This window comes from Saimiri boliviensis, chromosome 6 (genome assembly GCF_048565385.1).
Source record: "Saimiri boliviensis isolate mSaiBol1 chromosome 6, mSaiBol1.pri, whole genome shotgun sequence".
Lineage (NCBI taxonomy): Eukaryota > Metazoa > Chordata > Mammalia > Primates > Cebidae > Saimiri > Saimiri boliviensis.
This window is the reverse complement of record NC_133454.1, coordinates 120,136,376-120,159,592: the sequence shown is the minus strand read 5'-3', so window position 1 is coordinate 120,159,592 and position 23,217 is coordinate 120,136,376. Positions and strand designations below refer to the sequence as shown.

Sequence of the window (23,217 nt, the reverse complement as noted above, 5' to 3'; positions counted from 1 at the left end):
TGAATCTCCTTAACAATGCTCAGAAGTAGGCACTGTAATCATCACCACTGTGCAGGTGGGGGACCGTAGGATTCAAGAAGCAAGGAACTTTCTGGGACTATAGAGCCCCTAAGAAACAGAGCAGGGATCTGAACCTAGAAAGTGGGTCTCCTGGGCTCTGATAAACTCCCAAGGGTGTGCAGCAAATGCTCAACAAATTCTAGTTACTCTTATTATCAATGGAAACCCTTATAGCTCACTTTACCTCCCCCAGCATTCTTTGTGCCATGCCCAGGGCCAGGCCCACGCTAGACTCTGCCGTGGAAAGTAAAGGTAGTAGAGTCCATGGCCCAGCCTGGAGGCCAGGTGTTAAGAGCTGGCTCAATGCCGGGTGCCGTGGCTCACACCTGTAATCCCAGCACTTAGGGAGGTCGGGACGGATGAATTACGAGGTCAGGAGTTCGAGACCATCCTGGTCAACATGGGGAAACCCCGTCTTTACTAAAAATACAAAAGTTAGCTGGGCATGGTGGCGGGTGCCTGTAATTCCAGCTACTCCGGAGGCTGAAGCAGGAGAATCTCTTGAACCCGGAGGTGGAGGTTGTGGTGAGCTGAGATCGCGTCACTGCAGTCCAGCCTGGGCGACAAGAGCAAAAAGCTCCACTTCAAAAAAAAAAAAGGAAAAAGAAAAGAAGAGCTGACTCTAATCCTGACTCTCCGAGGTAGGCACAGAGGCATGAAACTTGCTTGAGGAACCCGGAGGAGGGAGAGGGCTGCTCTGTAAGTGGGGCGGGGGACTGGCGAGTGCATCCTGGAAGGTATGTTGTGGTGGAGGCGCCCTTTGGGCCAGGACTCGAAGGTCAAGGAGCATTTCGCTGGCGCAAGGGGGGCAGATCCACATTCCTGAGGACTCTCCCTGTGCCAAGTGCTTTGCAGACATTGCCTCACGACTGCCTTGTGAGGAGGTGCCATTATGAAACTCATTTTACAGACAAAGAGGCTCAGAGAAACTAATTAAGTTCCTAGCCCAGGGTCACATAGCCTGGCATTGACAGAGCCAGAATTCAAATCCAGATTTGAATTTGTTCCCCCAGAGCATGGCCCTCTGTGCAACAGCAGGGCTAGGTTTCTGCAGGCTGGGAGGAGGAGGAGTGAGGGCTGAAACTGCTGAGCTGTGAGTGATTTTCCAGGGGGCCTGTCCCCACCCACTGGCTCTCAGGAGGGGCCCTGGTTCTAGGTCTCCAGAGCTGCAGCAGTACCAGTTTTAGGGTGAATAAAGCTTGTGTGTGGGCAAAGGGTAAACATCCTCCCTGCTCTAGAGGCTGATGCTGAGATCTTTCCAGGGTGGCCTAAAGCCCCCTAAGATAAGGACCCCTCGAGATCAGATATTCAGAAGCCATCAGACACCATCAGCATCATCCTTGGAAGGAAACACACCCTCTCCAGAGCAGGCGGGAGTGTAGGCCGGGCTGGGACCAGAAAGTCTCCTTGGGGCATCGGGGACCGGCCCTGGTAACCAGGCTCACCAGACACATGTCCTGTGCCCATCCTAACAATGGCCCCTCCTCATCTACCCCTCATCTCCTCTCTTTAAATAAATCCAGGTTGAAAGGGAAGCTGGGAGAGCCACCAGGGATGTTCAGACTGACGCTTCATGGCTACCTTGTGTCCTTAACGGCTGGGGGCTGGCAGTGGTCAATGGCCACAGGGACCCATGTGGCTCAGAGTCCCACTGGATTCAGGAATTCAAATTCAGGAAATAAATGTGGGTTCCCTGGAAGGGAGGTAACATCCGAATGCCCGCTGCCTTTGCCAGCCTTACGTACACAGCACACACTCTCTTCATCTCCGCGAGGAACCTGTGAAAGCTGTTTTCCAGATGAGAACACATAGGCTCCGCAGCATGAAATGACTTGCCCAAAGCCACAGTTACTAAGAGGTGGAGCCAGGCTTCCGGCCTCTCTACATCTGACCTGCTCTCTCAGCTATCAGCCCATACGACTGTCCCCTACTCCTCTCCACAAGTCACACATATGATGCTTCTGAGGTGGCTCAAAGTCCTTTCGAATTCCCATCTATCTTAAGCCCTAGTCAGGGAGATGCCACTCTTTCATTCCATTCTCTCAGCTAAGCTCTGGGCCAGGCCCCATTCCCTGGTGAAGGATACAGAGGCCTGAGCCACTGAGTTTGTGGCAACAATTCGTAGTTTATTATGCTCAGATATCAGTGCTGTCCTCAGGCTTGGAACAAAGTACTCTGGAAAAAACAGAGTTAGGAGGGAATAACTGACTCCAAAGAACAGGGGACAATTGGGAAGGGTTTTAGAGGATGAGTAGGAGTTCTCAGGAGTAAGAAATAGAGGGAAAGATACCTCTTTCCAGGTCTTTGCCAAACGACCTGAGAGATCGAACTGGCACCTCTCCAGAGGATGAGTGGGCTGGAAGAAGAGGTTAAGTAAGACAGTGACCCACCTCTTTCTCCATCCCTCCCCACCATTCCTCCTCACCATACACACACCACACACACATGCATATAGGTACACACACCACACACATACATACCTGTACACACACCCCCACACCATACACACACCACACACACCTGCATACAGGTACACACACCACACACATACATACCTGTACACACACACCCATACCATACACACACACATGCATATAGGTACACACACCACACACATACATACCTGCACACACCCCCCCACACCATACACACACCACACACACATGCATACATGTACACACATATACCACACACACCATACACACACTACACACGCTGCTATGAGTTGTTGAATTGTTCCCCTCTTCTTAAAACAGTCCTCATTTCCAGTACCCCAGAATGTGACCTTATTTGGAAATATGGTCTTTCTCAAGGCAATCAAGTTAACATGAGGCCATTAGGGCAGGCCCCAATTCAATAGACAGTTGTCTTCACAGAAGGGGGAAATTTGAACACAGGAACATCCACATAATGAGAACGCCATTTTAAGATAAGGCGGAGACTGGGACGTTTCTACAAGTCAAGAACCGCCCAAGATTGCCACCAGAAGCTCAGGAGAGAGCGCTTCCCCCTCCCAGCCCTCAGAAGAAGCCGGTGCCACTCACTCCTGGATCTTGGACTTTGAGCCTCCAGAGCTTTGAGACAATACATTTCTTTTTTTTTTTTTGAGATGGTGTCTTGCTCTGTCGAGAAGGTTGGTGTGCAGTGGCGTCATCTCGTTTCACTGCAACCTCCTCCGCCCGGGTTCAAGTGATTCTCTTGCCTCACCCTCCCAAGTAGCTGAGATTTCAGGCACCCACCACCACACCTGGCTAATTTTTGTATTTTTAGTAGAGACGGGGTTTCACCGTGTTGGCCAGGCTGGTCTCAAACTGCTGACCTCAGGTGATCTGCCCACCTTGGCCTCCCAAAGTGCTGGGATTACAGGTGTGAGCCACCGCGCCCGGCAGAGGCAATACTTTTCTGTTGCTGGTGCCACTGAATGTGTTGCAGCAATTCTAGTAAACTATACCACAGGTGCGGGAATTGAGAAGAGCTTCTAGGGCATTCTGGACTAGGGGATAAGGAACCCACAAGAGGCAGAGATGGGTTCCTCTTTCACTTCAAGATGCCACAGAGTCTACAAGCCCACAAGAGCTTCTCGGAACTGAATTTCAAGGTTATGTTGACATGGCTAGGGCTGAGGCAGCCCCTCCAGACGCAGGTGACTAAAAGTTCCACAGCGATCTTCAGGGAAGGCTTTAGTGTCTACCTAGAGTGCAAAAGCTGAAGAGTGACATATGGCCGCACCCATTTTTCCTCAGAGAGGTTTGGGAACCTGCCCAGGGTCACGGCGGGCATGGCGAAGCCTGGAGTCGAGGCTGGTCTCAGAGTCACCTGACAAGCGTGGGTCAACACCAGCCCAGCGCCCATCAGCACACCCACCTTCCTGCGGGTGAGACTGAAGGCCCAAGATGTGCCGCAGACTCAAAAACTTCCTCCTTCAAGAGCCAACAGCCGTGTTGTGTGAAGGCGCTGGCTGAGACTTCCTTGCTCTCTTTGCATTCCTTCTAATGTGGTTGTTAGAACTTTTTTACAATAAGGATGACTAATGTTTACATCACATCTGAATTTTCAGCTAGCATTGGGTGGGAGGGACACAGAGTGAGTAGAATGGAGATCAATTACAAAGGAGGAAATTGTCATGACCTTGGGTAAGTCCTTACCCTGTTCCAAGGCCTCAGTTTCTCCATGGTTAAATGGGTGGGCTGGGCCCATCAAATCTTTCCACCAGTTAGCAAAATGCTTTTCAAATCAGGTCTGAGACAGAAAGACAATTTAAGATATTAGAGTAAATGGAATTGAATACCACAGTAAACGAATTATTCCTTTTGCAATGTTTCACTCCTGACTGCATTAAGGAGAGAGTCTCATTGTGGTGCCACCTGGTCTTTAACACCTAACACTTTATAAAACATTTTATTTTTGCAGAGATGGAGACTTGCAATGTTGCCCAGGCTGCTCTTGAACTCCTGGACTCAAGAAACTTTCCTGCCCTGGCCTCCCAAAGTGTTGGCATGACAGGTATCAGCCACCGTGCCTGGCCACCTAACACTTTTTAATGAAGAGAGAGCCAGTTCAGGCTTGGACAGCAGGCTATTTAATGACATTTTTGTTTTTGCTGTTTTATTTGTGGTAGTGATACGTGGTAGTGATAGAAGATGTCTAAGTTCAAATAAACTTAGGTTTAAAAAAGGAGTGGTTGGCTGGGTGCAGTGGTTCATGCCTGTAATCCCAGCACTTTGGGAGGCCGAGGGGGTGTGGATCACCTGAGGTCAGGAGTTTGAGACCAGCCTGACTAACATGGCCAAACCCTGTCTCTACTAAAAATACAAAAATTAGCCGGCCGTGGTGGCCCATGCCTGTAATCCCAACTACTCTGGAGGCTGAGGCAGGAGAATCACTTGAACCTGGGTGGCTGAGGTGGCAGTGAGCTGAGATGATGCCATTGCACTCCAGCCTGGGCGACAAGAGTGAAACTCGGTCTCAGAAAAAAAGGACTGGATGCAAGCTTCAGCAGCACATATACTAAAACTGGAATGATTCTGAGACGATTAGCACAACCTCTGGACAAGTATGACACGTGAATTCATGAAGCGTTCCATTATTTTTGTTTCAAAAAAGAATTTAAAAAGGAGTTGATGTAAAAAATTGTCAAGTAATTGTATATGCATAAGGGGCAAATTAAATCACATCCTTCTATACCTAAAACTCTCTGATAAGCCCCCATTTTCCTTGGATTAATTCCAAAACCTATCATCTATGCCCTCAAGCCCTACCACCTTCTCCAACTCCCTCTCCTTCACTCCCCCAACCGTCTGAAATCAATCTCATTCCTGCCTCAGGGACTCGGCCCTTGCTCCTCCCTCTCCCTGATCTCAGCACCCCCAGCTCATCTCATCACTCAGGCCTCTACTCAAATCCCCTTGGAGGCTCTGCCTGGGTCTTTGTTGCAACTGCTGTCAGTCCCCTTACTTTGCCTGATTTTCCTTGGTGCATATATCCCTCTCTGAAATGATACTATACATATATATATTTTTTTGAGATGGAGTCTTGTTCTGCTGCCCAGGGTGGAGTGCAGTGGTGAGATCTCCACTCACTGCAACATCTGCCTCTCGGTTGAAGCGATTCTCCTGCCTCTGCCTCCCGAGTAGCTGGGATTACAGGCATACACCATCATGCCTGGCTATTTTTTGTGTTTTTAGTAGAGACAAGGGTTTCACCACGTTGGCCAGGCTGGTCTCGAGCTCCTGACCTCGTGATCCACCCGCCTCGGCTCCCCAATGTGCTGGGATTACAGGCGTGAGCCACTGCGCCCAGCCCTGAAATACTATTTTAAAAATGGGTTTGCTTTTTTGGTCTATTTTCCCCATTACAATAGAAGTTCCTTGAAGACTGGGACTTTGTCCCATATCCTCAGTGGCTGAAAAAAGTGCCCAACACGTAATAGTAGCTCAACAAATGAATGGCAGAATTGTAAAGATGGAGGAGAACTGGCCTTGGTGTGGAGAGCTGCCGACCCCCAGTATCTGAGGCAGGGTGAATGAAAGACAGCAGCCACCAGAGGCTCAGTGGAAGGTGAGCTCAATCCTTGGCCTCATTAGTACCAGCGTGCCATGTACTGAGCCACCTGCCTCCCTCTCACTGAGGCAGCAAAGAGAGCCAGGTCAGCAGCTATAAATGCAGAAGGAATGATGGAATTATAACATCACTCCCAGGCAATCATCCTTTTAATAACTGATTCCGGTAAGAATCAACAATAATGTTACAACTAGTGGGCAAAGGTTTGAGGAAGAGCAAGATATTTACATATTCTCAAAGAATCTTCCCACAAGATACATGTTAATTACAAAGGAGGAAATTATCTTTAGAGTAGAGAAATCTAGCAGACAACACCTTAGCCAGGCAAGTTAGACTACCGGAGAGGAGACAGGCTGAGCCCACTTGCCTCCTGATGTGATTCACTGGGAAAGCCAAAAGTTGCTTCTGTGATATTCCTGCTAAAGAGGCATGACTTAATCGAATCATGAAGAACCATCAGACGACCCAGATGAGGGACATTTTACAGCATAACTGCTTCTATGCTTCAAAAAGATCGATGTCAGGAAGGAGAAAGAAAATCTGAGAAATCATTCCAGGCTCAAGGAGAATAAAGAGACAAGAATTAAATGCAGCCTATTGAACAAAATTGTCTTTTGCCTTAGAAGGTATTATTGGAAGCATTTGCAAAATCTGAATAAATTCTGTTGATTATCCAATAGAATTGTATCGGTATCAATTGATACAATTAATAATAAGTGTACTGGGGTTATGTAAGAAAATGTCTTTATTACATACAAAGAGGAGCTGGTACCACTCCTTCCGAAACGATTCCAAACAACCCAAAAAGAGGGAATCCTCCCCAAATCATTTTATGAGACCAACATCATACTGATACCAAAACTCGGCAGAGACTCAATAAAAAAAGAAAACTTCAGGCCAATATCCATGATGAACATAGATGGAAAAATCATCAATAAAATACTGGCAAACCGATGGCAACAACCCATCAAAAAGCTTATCCACCATGATCAAGTAGGCTTCATCCCAGGGATGCAAGGCTGGTTCAACATACGCAAGTCTATAAACATAATTCACCACATAAACAGAACCAAAGACAAAAACCACACGATTATCTCAATAGATGCAGAGAAGGCCTTCGACAAAATTCAACAGCCCTTTCTGCTAAAAACTCTCAATAGGCCGGGCGCGGTGGCTCAAGCCTGTAATCCCAGCACTTTGGGAGGTCGAGGTGGGTGGATCACAAGGTCGAGAGATCGAGACCAACCTGGTCAACATGGTGAAACCCCATCTCTACTAAAAATACAAAAAAAATTAGCTGGGCATGGTGGCGTGTGCCTATAATCCCAGCTACTCAGGAGGCTGAGGCAGGAGAATTGCCTGAACCCAGGAGGCAGAGGTTGCGGTGAGCCGAGATCGCGCCATTGCACTCCAGCCTGGGTAACAAGAGCGAAACTCCATCTCAAAAAAAAAAAAAAAAAAAAAAAAACTCTCAATAAACTAGGTATCGATGGAATGTATCTCAAAATAATAAAAGCTATTTACGACAAACCCACAGCCGATATCATACTGAATGGGCAAAAACTGGAAGCATTCCCTTTGAAATCTGGCACTAGGCAAGGATGCCCTCTCTCACCACTCCTGTTCACTATACTATTGGAAGTTCTAGCCAGAGCAATCAGGCAAGAAAAAGAAATAAAGGGTATTCAATTAGGAAAGGAGGAAGTCAAATTGTTTCTATTTGCAGACGACACGATTGTATATTTAGAAGACCCTATCATCTCAGCCCCAAATCTCCTGAAACTGATAAGCAACTTCAGCAAAGTCTCAGGATACAAGATCAGTGTGCAAAAATCACAAGCATTCCTATGCACTAATAACAGACTTAAAGAGAGCCAAACCAAGAACAAACTGCCATTCACAATTACTACAAAGAGAATAAAATACCTAGGAATACAACTAACAAAGGATGTAAAGGACCTCTTCAAGGAGAACTGCAAAGCACTGCTCAACAAAATAAGAGAGGAAACAAACAGAAGGAGAAACATTCCATGCTCATGGTTAGGAAGACTCAATATTGTGAAAATGACCATACTGCCCAAAATAATCTATAGATTCAATGCTATCCCCATCAAGCTACCAATGACCTTCTTCACAGAACTGGAAAAAACCACCTGAAACTTCATATGGAACCAAAAGAGAGACCGCATAGCCAAGTCAATTCTAAGCAAAAAGAGCAAAGTTGGAGGCATCACGCTACCTGACTTCAAACTATACTACAAGGCTACAGTAATCAAAACAGCATAGTACTGGTACCAAAATAGAGATATAGACCAATGGAACAGAATAGAGGTCTTGGAGGCAATGCCGCACATCTACAACCAACTGATATTTGACAAACCTGACAAAACAAGCAATTGGGAAAGGATTCCCTGTTTAATAAACGATGTTGAGAAAACTGGCTAGCCATGTGCAGAAAGCAGAAACTGGACCTCTTCCTGACACCTTACACTAAAATTAACTCCAGATGGATTAAAGACTTAAATATTAGACCTAACACCATAAAAACCCTAGAAGAAAACCTAGGAAAAACCATTCAGGACATAGGCATAGGCAAGGACTTCATGTCTAAAACACCAAAAGCATTGGCAACAAAAGCCAAAATAGACAAATGGGATCTAATTAAACTCGAGAGCTTCTGTACAGCAAAAGAAACAATCATTAGAGTGAACCGGCAACCAACAGAATGGGAAAAAAATGTTGCAATCTACCCATCTGCAATCTACTCATCTGACTTATATCCAAAATCTAAAAGGAATAAAACAGATTTACAAGAAAAAAGCAAACAAACCCATTCAAAAGTGGATAAGGATATGAACAGACACTTTTCAAAAGAAGACGTATATGAGGCCAACAAACATATGAAAAAATGCTCATCATCACTGGTCATTAGAGAAATGCAAATCAAAACCGCATTGAGATACCATCTCACGCCAGTTAGAATGGCAATCATTAAAAAATCTGGACACAACATATGCTGGAGAGGATGTGGAGAAATAGGAACATTTTTACACTGTTAGTGGGAGTGTAAATTAGTTCAAGACAGTGAAAGACAGTGTGGTGATTCCTCAAGGATCTAGAAATAGAAATTCCATTTGACCCAGCAATCTCATTACTGGGTATATATCCAAAGGATTTTAAATAGTTCTATCATAAGGACACCTGCACACGAATGTTCATTGCAGCACTGTTTACAATAGCAAAGACTTGGAACCAACCCAAATGTCCATCAATGATAGACTGGACAGAGAAAATGTGGCACATATACACCGTGGAATACTATGCAGCCATCAAAAACGATGAGTTCATGTCCTTTGTAGGGACATGGATGAACCTGGAAACCATCATTCTCAGCAAACTGACACAGGAACAGAAAACCAAACACCACGTGTTCTCACTCATAGGTGGTGTTGAACAATGAGAACACAGGGACACAGGGAGGGGAGCATCACACACTGGGGTCTGTGGTGGGCGGGGAACTAGGGGAGGATCAGTGGGGGCAGGGGGCTGGGGAGGGATAACAAGGGGAGAAATGCCAGATATAGGTGATGGGGACGGAGGCAGCAAACCACATTTCCATGTATGTACCTATGCAACAATCTTGCATATTCTTCACATGTACCCCAGAACCTAAAATACAATAACATATATATATTTAAAAAAAGAAAATGTCTTTATTTTAAAACACACACACACACACACACACACACACACACACACACTGGAGTATTTAGGAGGAAGGGACATTACAACCTACTCTCACAATTCCGGGGGAAAGTAATAGAAAAATAGACACACGGAGAGAAAATAATAAAGCGAATGTGGAAAATTGTGAACATTTGGAGAGTCTGGGGGGAGAGAGTCACATGGAAATTCTTTGTATTATTCTTGCAACCTCTTGATAAGTCTGAAATTAGGCTGAAATTAAAAGTTAAGTGAAAAACCAGGCCGGGCTCGGTGGCTCACGTCTGAATCCCAGCACTTTGTGAGGCTGAGGTGAGAGGATCACTTGAGGTCAGGAGTTGACGACCAGCCTGACCAACATGATGAAACCCCGTTTCTACTAAAAACACAAAAACTCGCCAGGCCTGGTGGCACCGGCCTGTAGTCCCAGCTACTCAGGGAACTGAGGCATGAGAATCCCTTGAACCCGGGATGCAGAGATTGCAGTGAGCTGAGATCATGCCACTGTGCTCCAGCCTGGGCAACAAGACACGGATTCTTTTGTTTTGTCTTGTTTTGTTTTGAAAAAAAAAAAAAAAAAAAAAAAGTATGAAAACAAAGAGGAGGTCGAGCCTGAGGCCTGGAGGAGCCGTCGGAGGGGCTGTGCAGAGCCGCTGCGTGAAGCCAGCACGTCACTGCCCAGGGTCGCCTGCGCTCATGTCAGAACACGTCAGGCCACGCTGGGCCACGGCCGCCCCCTGCAATCTCTCCCTGGGGGTGGGGGGTGAAGCCTGTGCCTGGTTCCCGCAGGCCCCGCCGTGCCCTGCTGGGAAGAGGACCTGCAGACTGGGCCCCTCAGGCCGGCTCCAACACCCTGCGGGTGGCGCTCCTCGCTTTACACCTCGCTTCCCTCCGCTGACGAATGGGAGGCGAAGGCTGGCAGCTCGCTGGGGTTTCTTCCAGCTCAGACACTGTCGTGATATTTCTAGAATCCCATCCCGGCAAAGCAACACATTTCTCCAAGCGGCGGAATGCATTTGGCGACTGTGCGTCCTTTAGTTTGGCTGAAGGAGGGAGGGAGGGAGGGAAAATCAGAGCACCCCAAACTGCATGGGGGATGGGCCTCCTCCAGGCCTGGGGGGCTTCCTTAGCCCTGTCCCTGCCCCCACTGCTCCCAGGCACTGCTCCTGAAAGAGGTGAACACCTGAGCAAAAGGGGTTCTGAAGTGCAGATAAAATCCTCCCTCCAAACCTCTGCTCCCAGCCCTGCCAGGGACTGGTGGCACTACTTAGGCTCTCTGGGCATCAGTCTGTCTTTCTGTAAAATGAACAGAGCCAGGCTTGGCTTTGCATCTGGCTCTGAGGATACAGTGTCATCTCTGCATCCTCCCTGCCACAGGGTTCAGTAGATGACTCCAGACCAGAAGTGGGGTGCTCAGATGGGAGCCCCAAGACCACCCCAAGAAGCCCCTAGCCCTGAGGCCCCTCCTCACTCTTACAGCCTGCGTCCCCGCATGACTCTGGTCGCCAGCCCCATGCACAGACCCCTCCCCGCCGTATCTGCTGGCACCTCCTGGAAACCCCAGCCCAGCTCAGGGTCCTGATGGAGATTGGGGACTGACTGGCTGGACCTTTGCATGTGCTCCCACCCCTAACACTTGGTGGAGACCCAGGGGCACCGACCCTCCCATGCAAGGGAAAACAGGGGACCACATTCCTATGAGGGGACCGTCTCCCGATCTCCCAGCATCTCCCCGGAACCAGAGCCCCAGCCCCGAAGCTTCCTCCTCAGCCCGTCAGCCCTGTCTCCTGCCTCTTGGCCTCTCTCAGCTGCCATTTTCAGGCAGAAGGCTGTCGGGCTGCAGGAGCCTACAAAATGGAGGGTGGAACCTCTGTCTCCCTCTGCTGTCCCTGGGAGCGCCTGCCCCGCCCCAGTCCAAGCAGCAGCTGTGGCCACTGGTCTCTCCCAATACCCCAAGGAGCCCAGCCTTTCCCCAAGCATGCCACAGCCAACATCTAGGGAGCCCCAGGCAGCCCTGAGCTCTCATGGGCCCTGCTTTACAGCTGGGGAAAGGAAGCCTGGGCAAGGCCACTCAGCCCGAAGTGGGAGAACTCAGGCTCCACGTGGTTCCCTGACAGCCCAGCTGATGGTGGTGAAGTGAAAAGTCCCTGGAGGAAAGGCGGACCTTTCCTGTAGGAGTCTTGAGGTGGGGAGGGGGTCCCCTGACCAAACCCTACCCAATCCCGGGCTGGGAAAAAGCATGGCATTTGGAGTTATGAGGTCAAACCAAGTACCTGTTATCTATTAGTGGTGGGATCTAGGAAAAGTCACTTTATCTCTCGGAGCCTGTCACTTACTCAGTAAAATGAAAGTATCAGCAGTAGTGCAAGCCTCCAAGGGCTGCGAGGAGGAGAAGGCAGGGTCACGTACTTGCAGAGTGCTGCAGGGAGGATCCTGGGACTGCCTGCCTAACATTATTAAATGTACGTTTTGTGGCGCACCTTCCCTGCGCCACTCTCTGTGCTTGGCATTCATTGATCCTCAAGCCACACCAGTCTGGGTCAGGAGGCAGCAAAGAGCCTGGACCTCAGCTCCTGTGGGCATTTCAGTCTTGCCCATCCAGCATGACCAATGGGAGCATCAGGACTAGCTGGTCAGCACCTCCCCTTTGCCGGCTCCTCGTGGGCTGTCCCACCTCCAGGTTTCTGCTCAAATGGGTCCTTCTTTCTTTTGATTTAATTAATAACTTAATTAATTTCAAACAGAGTCTTACTCTGTTGCCCAGGCTGAAGTGCAGTGGTGCGATCTCAGCTCACTGCAATGGGGTTCAAATGATTCTCTTACCTCAGCCTCCCGAGTAGCTGGGGTTGCAGGCGAACCCCCTACACACACACACCCGGCTAATTTTTTTTATTTCTTTAGGCTACAAGTGAGGTCAGTGTTGACCAGGCTGATCTCAGACTCCTGACCTCAAGTCATCTGCCCCCTTTAACCTCCCAAGTTGTCGGGATTATAGGCGTGAGCCACTGCGCCCAGCCTTAGAATGTGTCCTTCTTTCTGAAATACTGTTTTTTTTTTTTTTTTTTTTTTTTTTTAGACAAGGTCTTGCTCTGTTCAGGCTGGAGTGCAGTGGTGAGATCATGGCTCACTGCAGCCTCAACCTCCTGGGTTCAAGTGATTCTCTGCTTCAGTCTCCTGAGTAGCTGGGACTAGACATGCACCTCATATCTGGCTTTTTAATTTTTTGTAAAGATGGGGTCTCACTGTGTTGCCTAGGCTGGTCTGGAACTCCTGGACTCAAGCAATTCTCCCACATTGGCCTCCCAACAGGCATGTGCCACCAGAACGGGCTGAAATCCATTTTCTGCCCTTAACTTCTTATTTTCAAATTATAGACTCACAAGAAGTTGCCAAAATAGCACAGAGAAATCCTGTGTCCCCATCAGCCAGCTTCCCCCAGTGGTGACATATCATGACATGGATTTAAATTTGGTAATAGCTACCAGCCTGGGACAAAATACATAACTTTCTGAGCCTCAGTTTCCTCACCCGTAAAAAAGGGGTGATTGTCTCCACGTTGTCAGGGTGAAACAGCATACGCATGGCTGGTGCTCAGAGAATATTAAGCCCCCGGCAGTGGGTGGCGGTTGCAGTTGTCACTGGATTGCACCTGCTGCCGCACCTATCCCAGGCTGGTGCTGGTATGTCTTACCATGACACTTTATAAAGTGTTCAAGGCAAAACCTTCATGCCCCATGGCAGTGCCAGCACAGGACCTGGCACACAGCAGGCACTGAATGAACATGAAAATATGGAGCTGAGGCCCAGCGCCATGGCTCACGCCTGTAATCACAGAACTTTGGGAGACTGAGGTGGGCGGACAGATCACCTGAAGTCAGGAGTTCGAGACAAAATTGGCCATGAAATCCCATCTCTACTAAAAATTAAAAAAATTAGCTGGGCATGGTGGTGTGTGCCTGTGGTTTCAGCTACTTAGGAGCCTGAGGCAGGAGAATCACTTGAACCTGGGAGGTGGAGGTTGCAGTGAGCCCAGATCGTGCCACTGCACTATGGTCTGCGCAACAGAGCAAGAGTCCATCTAAAAATATATATATAGAGAGAGTCTCCTGCCCAGCAAGCTCTCCCCAGCTCATGGTATCTCTTTAATTTTGCCTTCCTCCAGGTTCCAAGGTGCATGGCAGCCCCCAGGCAAACCCCATGAGGGCGTGCCATGATGAGGGAGGCAGCCACATTTGATCCCATCTGTTGTTAAGAAGACTTCCGGGGGCCCAGGACCTCAGAGGCCCCACAGGGCTGTCCCTAGACTCAGTGGTGAGGCTGCAAGGCTAGGGGATGGTGTCTGGGGAGAAACCCTGTGCTAGGATACAGCCCGTAGGGCGGCCAGCTGGAAACAAGTCAGGCAACTCCTACTCAACGGAATAAGCACCAGCCTGCTGGCTGGGAGACCCAAGCTCAAGTCCTGACGCTTACTAGCTACAAATGTTGAACAAGCCTCTTAGCCTCGCGAAACCTCAGTTTCCTCATCTATAAAATGAGGTTGCTATGTGGGTAACGGAGCTCACTGTGCAAAGAGCGCTACGTTCACCACCGCATAAGCAAGGGATTATCTTTGGTCTTGCTATATAGGATTTATAAGCTAACAGCTTTGAGCACTGCATTTTGTTCGGCTGTTTTCAGATACATCACCTAAATTAACTTGCATACTTTGGTGAGCTGTTTTGTCTCTAGCATCAGGCAGAGAAACAACCCTGGGGCCATGCAGAGATGGAATTCAGAACCCACATCTGCCAGGGTCCACGAGTCTCTACGGCAGGATGGCGGCTGGGGTTATGACCCTAAATGTCTAGGGGCTGGATCTCTGCTCTATACAGCCAGATGCCCTGCTCCATAACCTGTAAAGCCGCAAGGAGCACACATAAAGTACAAGCATGTTTGGGCTGGATCCTCAGTGTTCAATTTACCCATTTTTTCCAGGAAAGAAAGAAATTAGGGCCGGAGAAAGAAGGAACTTGCCCAAGATCCCCCAGCAAGTTAGGACCAGAGCTAGTTGTAAAAGTCCCCACCCACCTCGCCCCTCCTCAGGGTTCCTTCTCCTCCCCAGACTGCAGGGGCCGTTTCCGAGAGCTGAATCAGGGGACATGAGCTTGGGTGCCCCCCAACCTCAAGCCTCACTGGGAAAATTCAGGGACTTCCCAGGGTGCTTGGGAGCACCTGAAATGGGGTCTCATGTCCAGGACGTCACCCCAGGCAGCTGAGCAGTCAGTGTCCCCAGGCTCCGTGTTGTCGGGGGACACAGTTCCCACCCCCTTTGTCCTTTCTCTGGATCAGTATTTCCAAGGGACACATACCCAAAACTATGCATAATGATTTAAGTGGTCACTGACTTGGCATTATATACCACTGTATTACATGGTGAGGAAGTTACGCTCGCCCTTTATTTCCCTTTCAGCCTTTCTGATTATAGATTTGGTGGAGAAATCCTACCATGGGGTTAGCCTTTAATATCGCTCTGACATCTACAACCCTCCCTTTTGAGGAAACGAAAAGCAGCAAATGCATCTGGCTAGAATGTAATGACATTGTTTTATTTCCATTGTGCTTATTTTCACCATTATAATCATGACGGTGATTTATAATGGCTTTCCCTTTAAGGGAGTGATATAAAGTTTCTTCTCAAAATAAATGTATTTACATTTTAAAACATCAGTTAAGAAAGAGTAGCCAGGCATGGTGTAAGGCGCCTGCAATCCCAGCTACTTGGGAGGCTGAGGTGGTGGAATGCCTGGAGCCCAGGAGTTTGAGGCTGCAGTGAGCTATGGTCGTGCCACTGTGTTCCACCCTCGGCAACAGAGTGAGACTGTTGAAAAGAAAGAAAGAAAGAGACCAGACCAGACAGGAAAGGAAAAGAAAAGAAAAGGACAGCTGGGCGTGGTGGCTCACGCCTGTAATCCCAGCACTTTGGGAGGCCAAGGCGGTCCGATCACCTGAGGTCAGGAGTTCGAGACCAGCCTGGCCAGCATGGAGAAACCCCATCTCTATTAAAAATACAAAATTAGCCAGGTGTGGTGGCACACGCCTGTAATCCCAGTTACTCGGGAGGCTGAGGCAGGAGAATAGCTTGAACCCGGGAGGCAGAGGTTGCGGTGAGCAGAGATTGCGCCACTGCACTCCAGCCTGGGCGACAAGAGTGAAACTGGGTTTCAAGAAAAGAAAAGGAAAAAAAAAATAGGAAAGAAGGAAGAAAGGGAGGGAAGTTACGTTAAGTAAATTGCCAGGTGGAGGACACTTTGGCCAACACCAGGAAGGTGGACTGGAATAAAATTTCCCTGAGAAGATCTACTCTGGAAAACTTACCATGCCCTGAGTCTGGAGAGGGGCCAGTGCTAAGCAGAGGATGGAGGGCCTGGAGGCCACAGTGGCTGAGGAAATAGATGTGACCTGGGGATCCCAGCCTCACCAGGGTCTGTTCAGGGCAGGCCTGAGCACATGGCATAGATGTTAAGGTTCGTGGTGTCCCATCTGTGGTCCAAGCCATGCACCTGGGAAGTCTACCCTCTAAGCTCCGGTCCCAAAGGACAGTTGGGGACACTTATTTATTCTTCATTGCCCCAGGGAGAAGGCTGATTCCTTAGCTCAGAATCTAACAGCTGGGGGCTGAATTTAATTCTTGAGTGTTCTATACATATAATAAATAAGGTCTTAATAAATGTGGTCTGGGCCAGACACGGTGGCTCATGCCTATAATCCCAGCCCTTTGGGAGGCCGAGGTGGGCAGGTCACCTGAGATCGGGAGTTCAAGACCAGCCTGACCAACATGGAGAAACCCCATCTCTATTAAAAACACAAAAAAATTAGCCGGGTGTGGTGGTGCACACCTGTAATCCCAGCGAACTCCAGAGGCTGAAGAATCGCTTGAACCCGGGAGACAGAGATTGTGGTGAACCGCGCCACTGCACTCCAGCCTGGGCAACAAAATCGAAACTTCGTCTCAAAAAGAAATGAAATAAATAAATAAATAAGGTCTGAACGAGGAGGGCCGTGGGCAGGGTTTCTCACTCCTTCTAGATCTCTGTAAAGTTTGAGCTCCAGCGCCCTAGGAGCTACCCCTTTCCATGGCCCCAATACAGTGAAGGCCACGCTAACTGTCCTCTTCAGTCATTGCCTGTAGCCAGAGAGCCCAGCTAAGCCAGAAGAAGGATGCAGAAGCCTGTCATACATGATTTATGCATCTATGAGATGAAGTATTGCTAGGCAGGAAGAATGTGAAAAGAGGTCAGAATAGAAAAGCCAACACGTGTGTTTAATTCAGTCCAATCAAGCAGTAAGGCCAGATGCAGGGCAGGTGTAGGGGATTAGGTTCATATAACTTGGATTCGGAGGTCATGGGTAAAGGAGCCAGCCCAACTGGAGGGCACGGACTATCAAAAAGGGCACACGTGCATCCATCAGCAGCACAGGGGATGGGTCAACTTCCGTGGGTTGGTGTATGAAGTCCTATATTTGTGATATTTAAAAACATTTGGCCATTGAGTTCCTCATGAATATGAACAGGTAATTGACTTCAGTTCAATTTTGAAGTAGAAAATGTAAGAGAATTTGACAATGTCTGCAACATTAGAATATTTAAGAGAATGTAATATTCGCTTTTATAACTCAGAAAGAGAAAGTCAACCACGTTCTCACTTAGGGGCCAAACAACACGTCCACATGGACCTACAGAATGGAGTGGTGGACATCGGAGACTCCAAAAGATGGGAAGACAGGAGGGGAGTGAGGAATGAAAATTACTTCTTGGGTACGAGGTACAGTATTTCAGTGCTGAGTATGCTACAAGCCACATCTCACCACTGCGTAATATATCCACGTAAGAAAACTGCTCGTCTACCACCTATATCTGTAAACAACCACCTATATCTGTAAACAATTTTTAAAATAACTTAATACTCACCTTGCTTACGCTAGTTTTTTACTTCTAAAAGCATTCTTTGAAATTCTTGGGAACATTTTGTTTCTTACTCTATAAAATGTGGAATTCATTATATTTATAAATGTGGTTTAGAGTATCAAAGGCAGTGCTATCCAATATAAATATAATGCAAGTTACGTATATAATTTTAAATATTCCAGGGCCCCCCTCCCCCTACTTTTTATTGAGACAGGGTCTCCTCTGTCACCCAGATTGGAGTGCAGTGGTGCCATAACGGCTCATTGCAGCCTCAGACTCTTGAGCTCAAACCATCCTCCCACCTCAGCCTCCCCGGTAGCTGGGACTACAGGCTCACACCGCCACTCCAGACTAATTCTTGAGTTTTTTTTGGAGGGTTGGGGTTTTGTCATGTTGTCCAGGTTGGTCTTGAACTCCTGGGTTCAAGTGATTCTCCTGCCTTGAGCTCCCAAAGCACTGGGGTTACAGGCGTAAATGACCACACTAGACCAAGAACCCCATTTTTAAAAAGTAAAAAGGAATATATGAACTTAATTGTGATAATAAAATTCATTTAGCCTATCCTATCAAAATTATCATTTCGACATAAATCACATAAAATTTATTGAGATATTTTACACTTTCTTTAAACTCATTTTCAAAATCTGTTGTATATTTTACACTTTACATGTCTCAATTCAGACTATCACATTTTAAAGGCATGATTGTGGTGACTACCTACTGAACAGCACAGAACTAAAGAAGTTTGATTAGCTACGTTTGTAAGTGTATTTATTATTTAAGGAAGCTTCCTCTGTTCAACGTCATTTGCTCAAATATTAATCAAAGGCCCATCGAAAATCATTGATCAAAATTACAGGACTTATACATAAAATATGATTAGTATGTTGAACTCACGAATCAAGGAAAAGACGAATTAAAAATTGTTACTTAAAGAATTACTATTTTTTTTTTTTTTAAGTAACCACAAACAGCCTTCTCATATACAAAAGCAGCCCGGTTGGAATTAAAGCCACGGAGCTCAGCACTGCCCTGGTGGGAGAGGCCTGGGTCTTTGTTACCGCGTCATAGTGTCAGACCTGGACAAAATCTTTCTTTTCTGTTATTATTATTACTTTTTGAGATGGAGTCTCACTCTGTCACCCAGGCTGGAGAGCAGTGGTGCAGTCTCAGCTCACTGCAACCTCCGCCTCCTGGTTTCAACTGATTCTCCCACCTCAGCCTCCTGAGTAGTTGGGACTACAGCTGTGTGCCACCACACCCGGCTAATTTTTGTTTTTTGTTGTTTTTTTTTTTAGTAGAGATGGGGTTTCACTATGTTGGCCAGGCTGATCTGGAACTCCTGACCTCACGATCCACCCACCTCGGCCTCCCAAAGTGCTGAGATTACAGGCGTGAGCCACTGTGCCCAGCCTGGACAAAATCTTTCTTACAGATTGTCTGAACAAAGCACCCCCATTCCACTGATGAGAAAACAAGGCTGGAGAAGAAAACAGCACAGCCACACGATGAATAGCGGCAGGACCGGGGCAGAACCTGGGGTCTCATGACGCCATCCCGCCCTCCCCGTCAAGGGCTTCCAACTCATTCTCTCTGTTCATTCATCCTCAGTTGGCTGATTAGGAAATTGAGGCAGAGAACTGGAGACTTGAATCTCTAAGCAACAGAAATCAACAACACAAACCAAGTCCAGGCCCAGAACCCAGGCTGCCCGGGCAGAGGAGATAGCATCACGTGCTGGGACTAGAAAGGAAAGGAGAGAGGAGGTTTGCCCAAGCACCGCGAGGCTTCGGCCAGGTCTGCCAGGGCAGAGGAGGGCAGGATTCCACCGGCCTGTGGTCCCAGGGCAGAGCCAGGCAGCCTCGCCCTGACGTAGGTCTTGCGGTGAAGGCCTGGAACTTCCACAGGCGCCTCATTCTCCCAGTTCCCTTTCCTCCCTCTTGGCTGTCATTTTTCTTTCCCTTTCTTTTTCTCCCTGGAGGCCCTAGTCTCCTTTCCCCAGTGCGGTCGGCCCAACACAAACTCCCCACAAGTAGATGTGGGTCAACCTTGCCCTCCGAGGGTCAGGTTCTGCAGGGTTTGGGCCTGCTGAGCTGGACACAGAGGAAGAAAAGCTCAGCCAGACCTGGGATGTAGCAGCTCTGTGTCCCTTGCATCAGCTCTGGAGAGGAGCAGGGGGGCGGCTTGAAGGTGCAGTCTTCCTTCTGCCCGGAGAGGCCGTATTTTTCATAGGACACACACCTCTGGCAACCCTCGGGAAAGTTTATGGGAGCTGCGTTTAATGCTCTGAGATGGCAGAGTGAGAAAATTATTCCCTGCCCACGGTGTGTTCAGTCCTTCTGCAAAGTCAAGAAGAAAATGGCTACTGGAGCCAGAGGTCATCTCCTCTCCCCTCCCTCATCTCCCCTTTCACAGGATGAGCTCTGGGTCTTCACCGTCTTTTCACTTTTTGCTAAAGCATAATACAAATTGGGTTTTGCCACCATTTACTTGTATGCTTCCCTTTACCTTTTATTTATGGCAAATGATACTGATTTTCCACTTACAAAAATGATGTCAAGTTTCCTTTCAAAACGGAGCTTGCATTGATAACAACAAGTGAGTCACGTAAATATCAACACAGTTTCAAAAACATAAAGTGGATGACGGTCCTGAGAAGGAGCAGGTCCGGCAGGAGCTGCGGGGTGGGGCAGACTGAAGCGAGGGAGCTTGGATGCTCCAGGGCTACTTTGTTCGACCTCCCTGAGCTCTGCCCAGGCCCCTGGGTTCCCAGCTCTCCTGTGGGCACCATGCAAAGCCAGTTCTCCCAGTTGGCTGCTGGGCCAGCTGCCATGGCTCGGACGCCAAGGGCACCCGGTGCCTAGCTCAGCCCCTGGCCCTCATTCCCGCTGGGAAGCTAAGAAGGAGCTGGTCTGAAGATGTTTTGGATCTCACTTGCTCCTGAGCCTGTGGCTGGGCTTTGTGGGGAAGAGGAAAGGGGGCCGCTCTTGGACAGTCTGTCTCAGCTCAGGGGCAGAAGGCAGCCGAACTCCCAGAGCGGTTGCTCTGGAAACTCCTGGTAGAGTTAGTGGGGCAAAGCTGCCTGCACAGGGCTGAGGGCACACAAGCGCCAGCTCCCAGAGCCGAATGGCTTTCCCCGAACCAGTATGTGGCCATGGGCTTGGAACACACACCTGCGGATCAGGGCAGAGGAGAGCACCCCCTGCCCAGAGTCTCCCGACATGTACCCGTCCTCCAGGCCAGCTCGGCGGCCCCTCCCGACGGGGTCTTCCTGGGTCTCCCCCACCACAAAATGAAAGCACTTGGCTCCCCGGCTGCAGGGTGGGCGCATACCGGTCTCCCCAATCCCCCAAATGTGAGAGCTCAATGGGTCAGGCTCTCTTGCATCTCCAGGCCCCTGCCCAGGTCCTGCTAGCTTGGACCTTGCACTCAACAGGGGCCAGCAAGCATCTGGGGAGCACAGCCCAGGGCCCCAAACCTTCTGGCCATCTGATTCCCTGGCCCAGGTGTACAGGGTGCCTTGTCATACATGGAGGACGCTCGAGATGTGGGGGTGGCCTTCCTGCTCGCTTATACCCTAGACTACCCTATCTGGCTGTGCCGAGGCCATTAGCGCCTGGCTGTCCACAACTCCCCTTGGCTTCTGAGTCCTGTTTCGGGTGGTGCTCTCCTGTGATTGGCAAAAGCCTGTTGGACTCCAAGCCTCAGCTTCAGCATTGAAAGTACCACCATCAGCCGGGCGCGGTGGCTCAAGCCTGTAATCCCAGCACTTTGGGAGGCCGAGGCGGGTGGATCACGAGGTCGAGAGATCGAGACCATCCTGGTCAACATGGTGAAACCCCGTCTCTACTAAAAATACAAAAAATTAGCTGGGCATGGTGGCGCGTGCCTGTAATCCCAGCTACTCAGGAGGCTGAGGCAGGAGAATTGCCTGAGCCCGGGAGGTGGAGGTTGCGGTGAGCCGAGATCACACCATTGCACTCCAGCCTGGGTAACAAGAGCGAAACTCCGTCTCAAAAAAAAAAAAAGAAAGTACCACCATCAATGGTCCTGCGTCTCTGGAACCTCTCTGAAGTGTTCCTTCCTAAGAGCTGGCAAGAAGTAGGAAATGGGAAAGTTCCTGAGTTTAAGGGTGGGAGAGGCACGTCCCTCCTCACACCCTGGGGACCCGCTGGGAAGGCACAAAGCATGCTTCTCGCATGCTCTCACTCCAGGAGGCTTCTCAGGAAGGGAGCCTTCTCCAGGCACAGCCCTGGGCCCTCGAGGGGCTCCTGTGTCCTCTCCAAGCCCCAGAAACTGGAGCTCCTTGGTACCTGAGTATAGTCTTGGCCAAAAGACTCCAGAAAGGTGACCACAAGGAAACAACCAGAAAGGGGACCGAGAGGGCCCAGCTCCTCCAGCACGAGTGGCAGGAGACGAGGGAAGGGGGACTACCTGAGAGGGCGGCCATCAGCAATCCAGCGATCCCGACGAAGAGCCACATGTCTGGAGCTGTCTCTGGCGGCTACTCGTGGCTGCCCGTGGGAAGCACCATCGTGGGCCCGGGAGGCAGACACGGTCTCTGTGCTCCCCGGGCACGGGTCTGCTCTGCCCTTTGCTGTTCCTGTTCCTGTGTTTCTCTACCCTCTCCGCTCCGACACGCATGCGACCAAACCCAGCCTGTGAGTGTCTCTCACGCCTCCCTGTTCTGCTTGTGGTTTTGGTCTGCAGGAAGCTGGGCTGCTGAGAGCCCCAGCTGCCTGCACTGGGAGCCCACCCATCCAGGCTGCACCCCGAGAGTCACAGAGCCAGACACACGCATGCACATGCCTCCACGTAAGCACACTTTCCCGAGGGTCTTCTAAGAAGGGAAGTGGAGGGCCATGCTTCATTTCTGGTGGCCCAAAAGGAAGAATTGATAACGTAGTAGTTGATCAATCAATACATATTGGAAGAGGGAGTGAATGACCCATGGCCTGTCCCAGTCCACGGAATTTGACTCTCACGGATTAAATCGTGAGTTTTACCTTAACCTTAGGTGCAATGGTGGCAGGGAAGGAGGGTACAGTCTTGATGCCCTAAGTCTCTCCTCTGAGAAACATACTTGGGAAGGGCCTGAGAGATGACCATCCCACAAGTCCTTCTACAGAGAAGGGAGCCAAGGCCCTGGGGGAACTGCCCCTAAGATGGCACAGTGGGGCCAGCGCTCCCATCTCCAGGTACCAGACTGGACGTGCCTCTGTGGGAGTCAAGCATGGGAGCTGGGTCTACAAGGCTGAGCAGGATTTCGACAAGCAGCAGTGATGGGAGGCCTCTGGGCCAGGGGGAAAGGCAGGAGCGAAGGGCTGAAGGAAGGAAGCCCAGGGCTGCCTGAGAAACCCCGAGTTGACCCATTGCAGTGCAGCAGACTGACGCAATGGGAAGAAGGCAGGGACCAAGTATGCTTAATT

At 49.2% G+C, this 23,217-nt stretch overlaps 1 protein-coding gene and 1 non-coding gene across 3 annotated transcripts in view; one reads left to right on the top strand and one right to left on the bottom strand.

The window, feature by feature from the left end:
• Positions 1 to 22,431, bottom strand: part of CD6 (CD6 molecule) — a 52,776-nt gene extending 30,345 nt beyond the window's left edge. For both annotated transcript variants that reach the window (XM_039471413.2, XM_039471414.2), the window contains exon 1: positions 22,223 to 22,431. In XM_039471413.2, coding sequence (XP_039327347.1) covers positions 22,223 to 22,271 — 49 coding nt within the window. In that variant the 5' untranslated portion in view covers positions 22,272 to 22,431. The remainder of the gene's footprint in view (positions 1 to 22,222) is intronic.
• LOC120364776 (U6 spliceosomal RNA) lies at positions 5,048 to 5,150 on the top strand. Its single transcript, XR_005579920.1, has one exon. It is a non-coding gene; the product is annotated as a U6 spliceosomal RNA (small nuclear RNA).
• Positions 22,432 to 23,217: the final 786 nt, after the last annotated feature.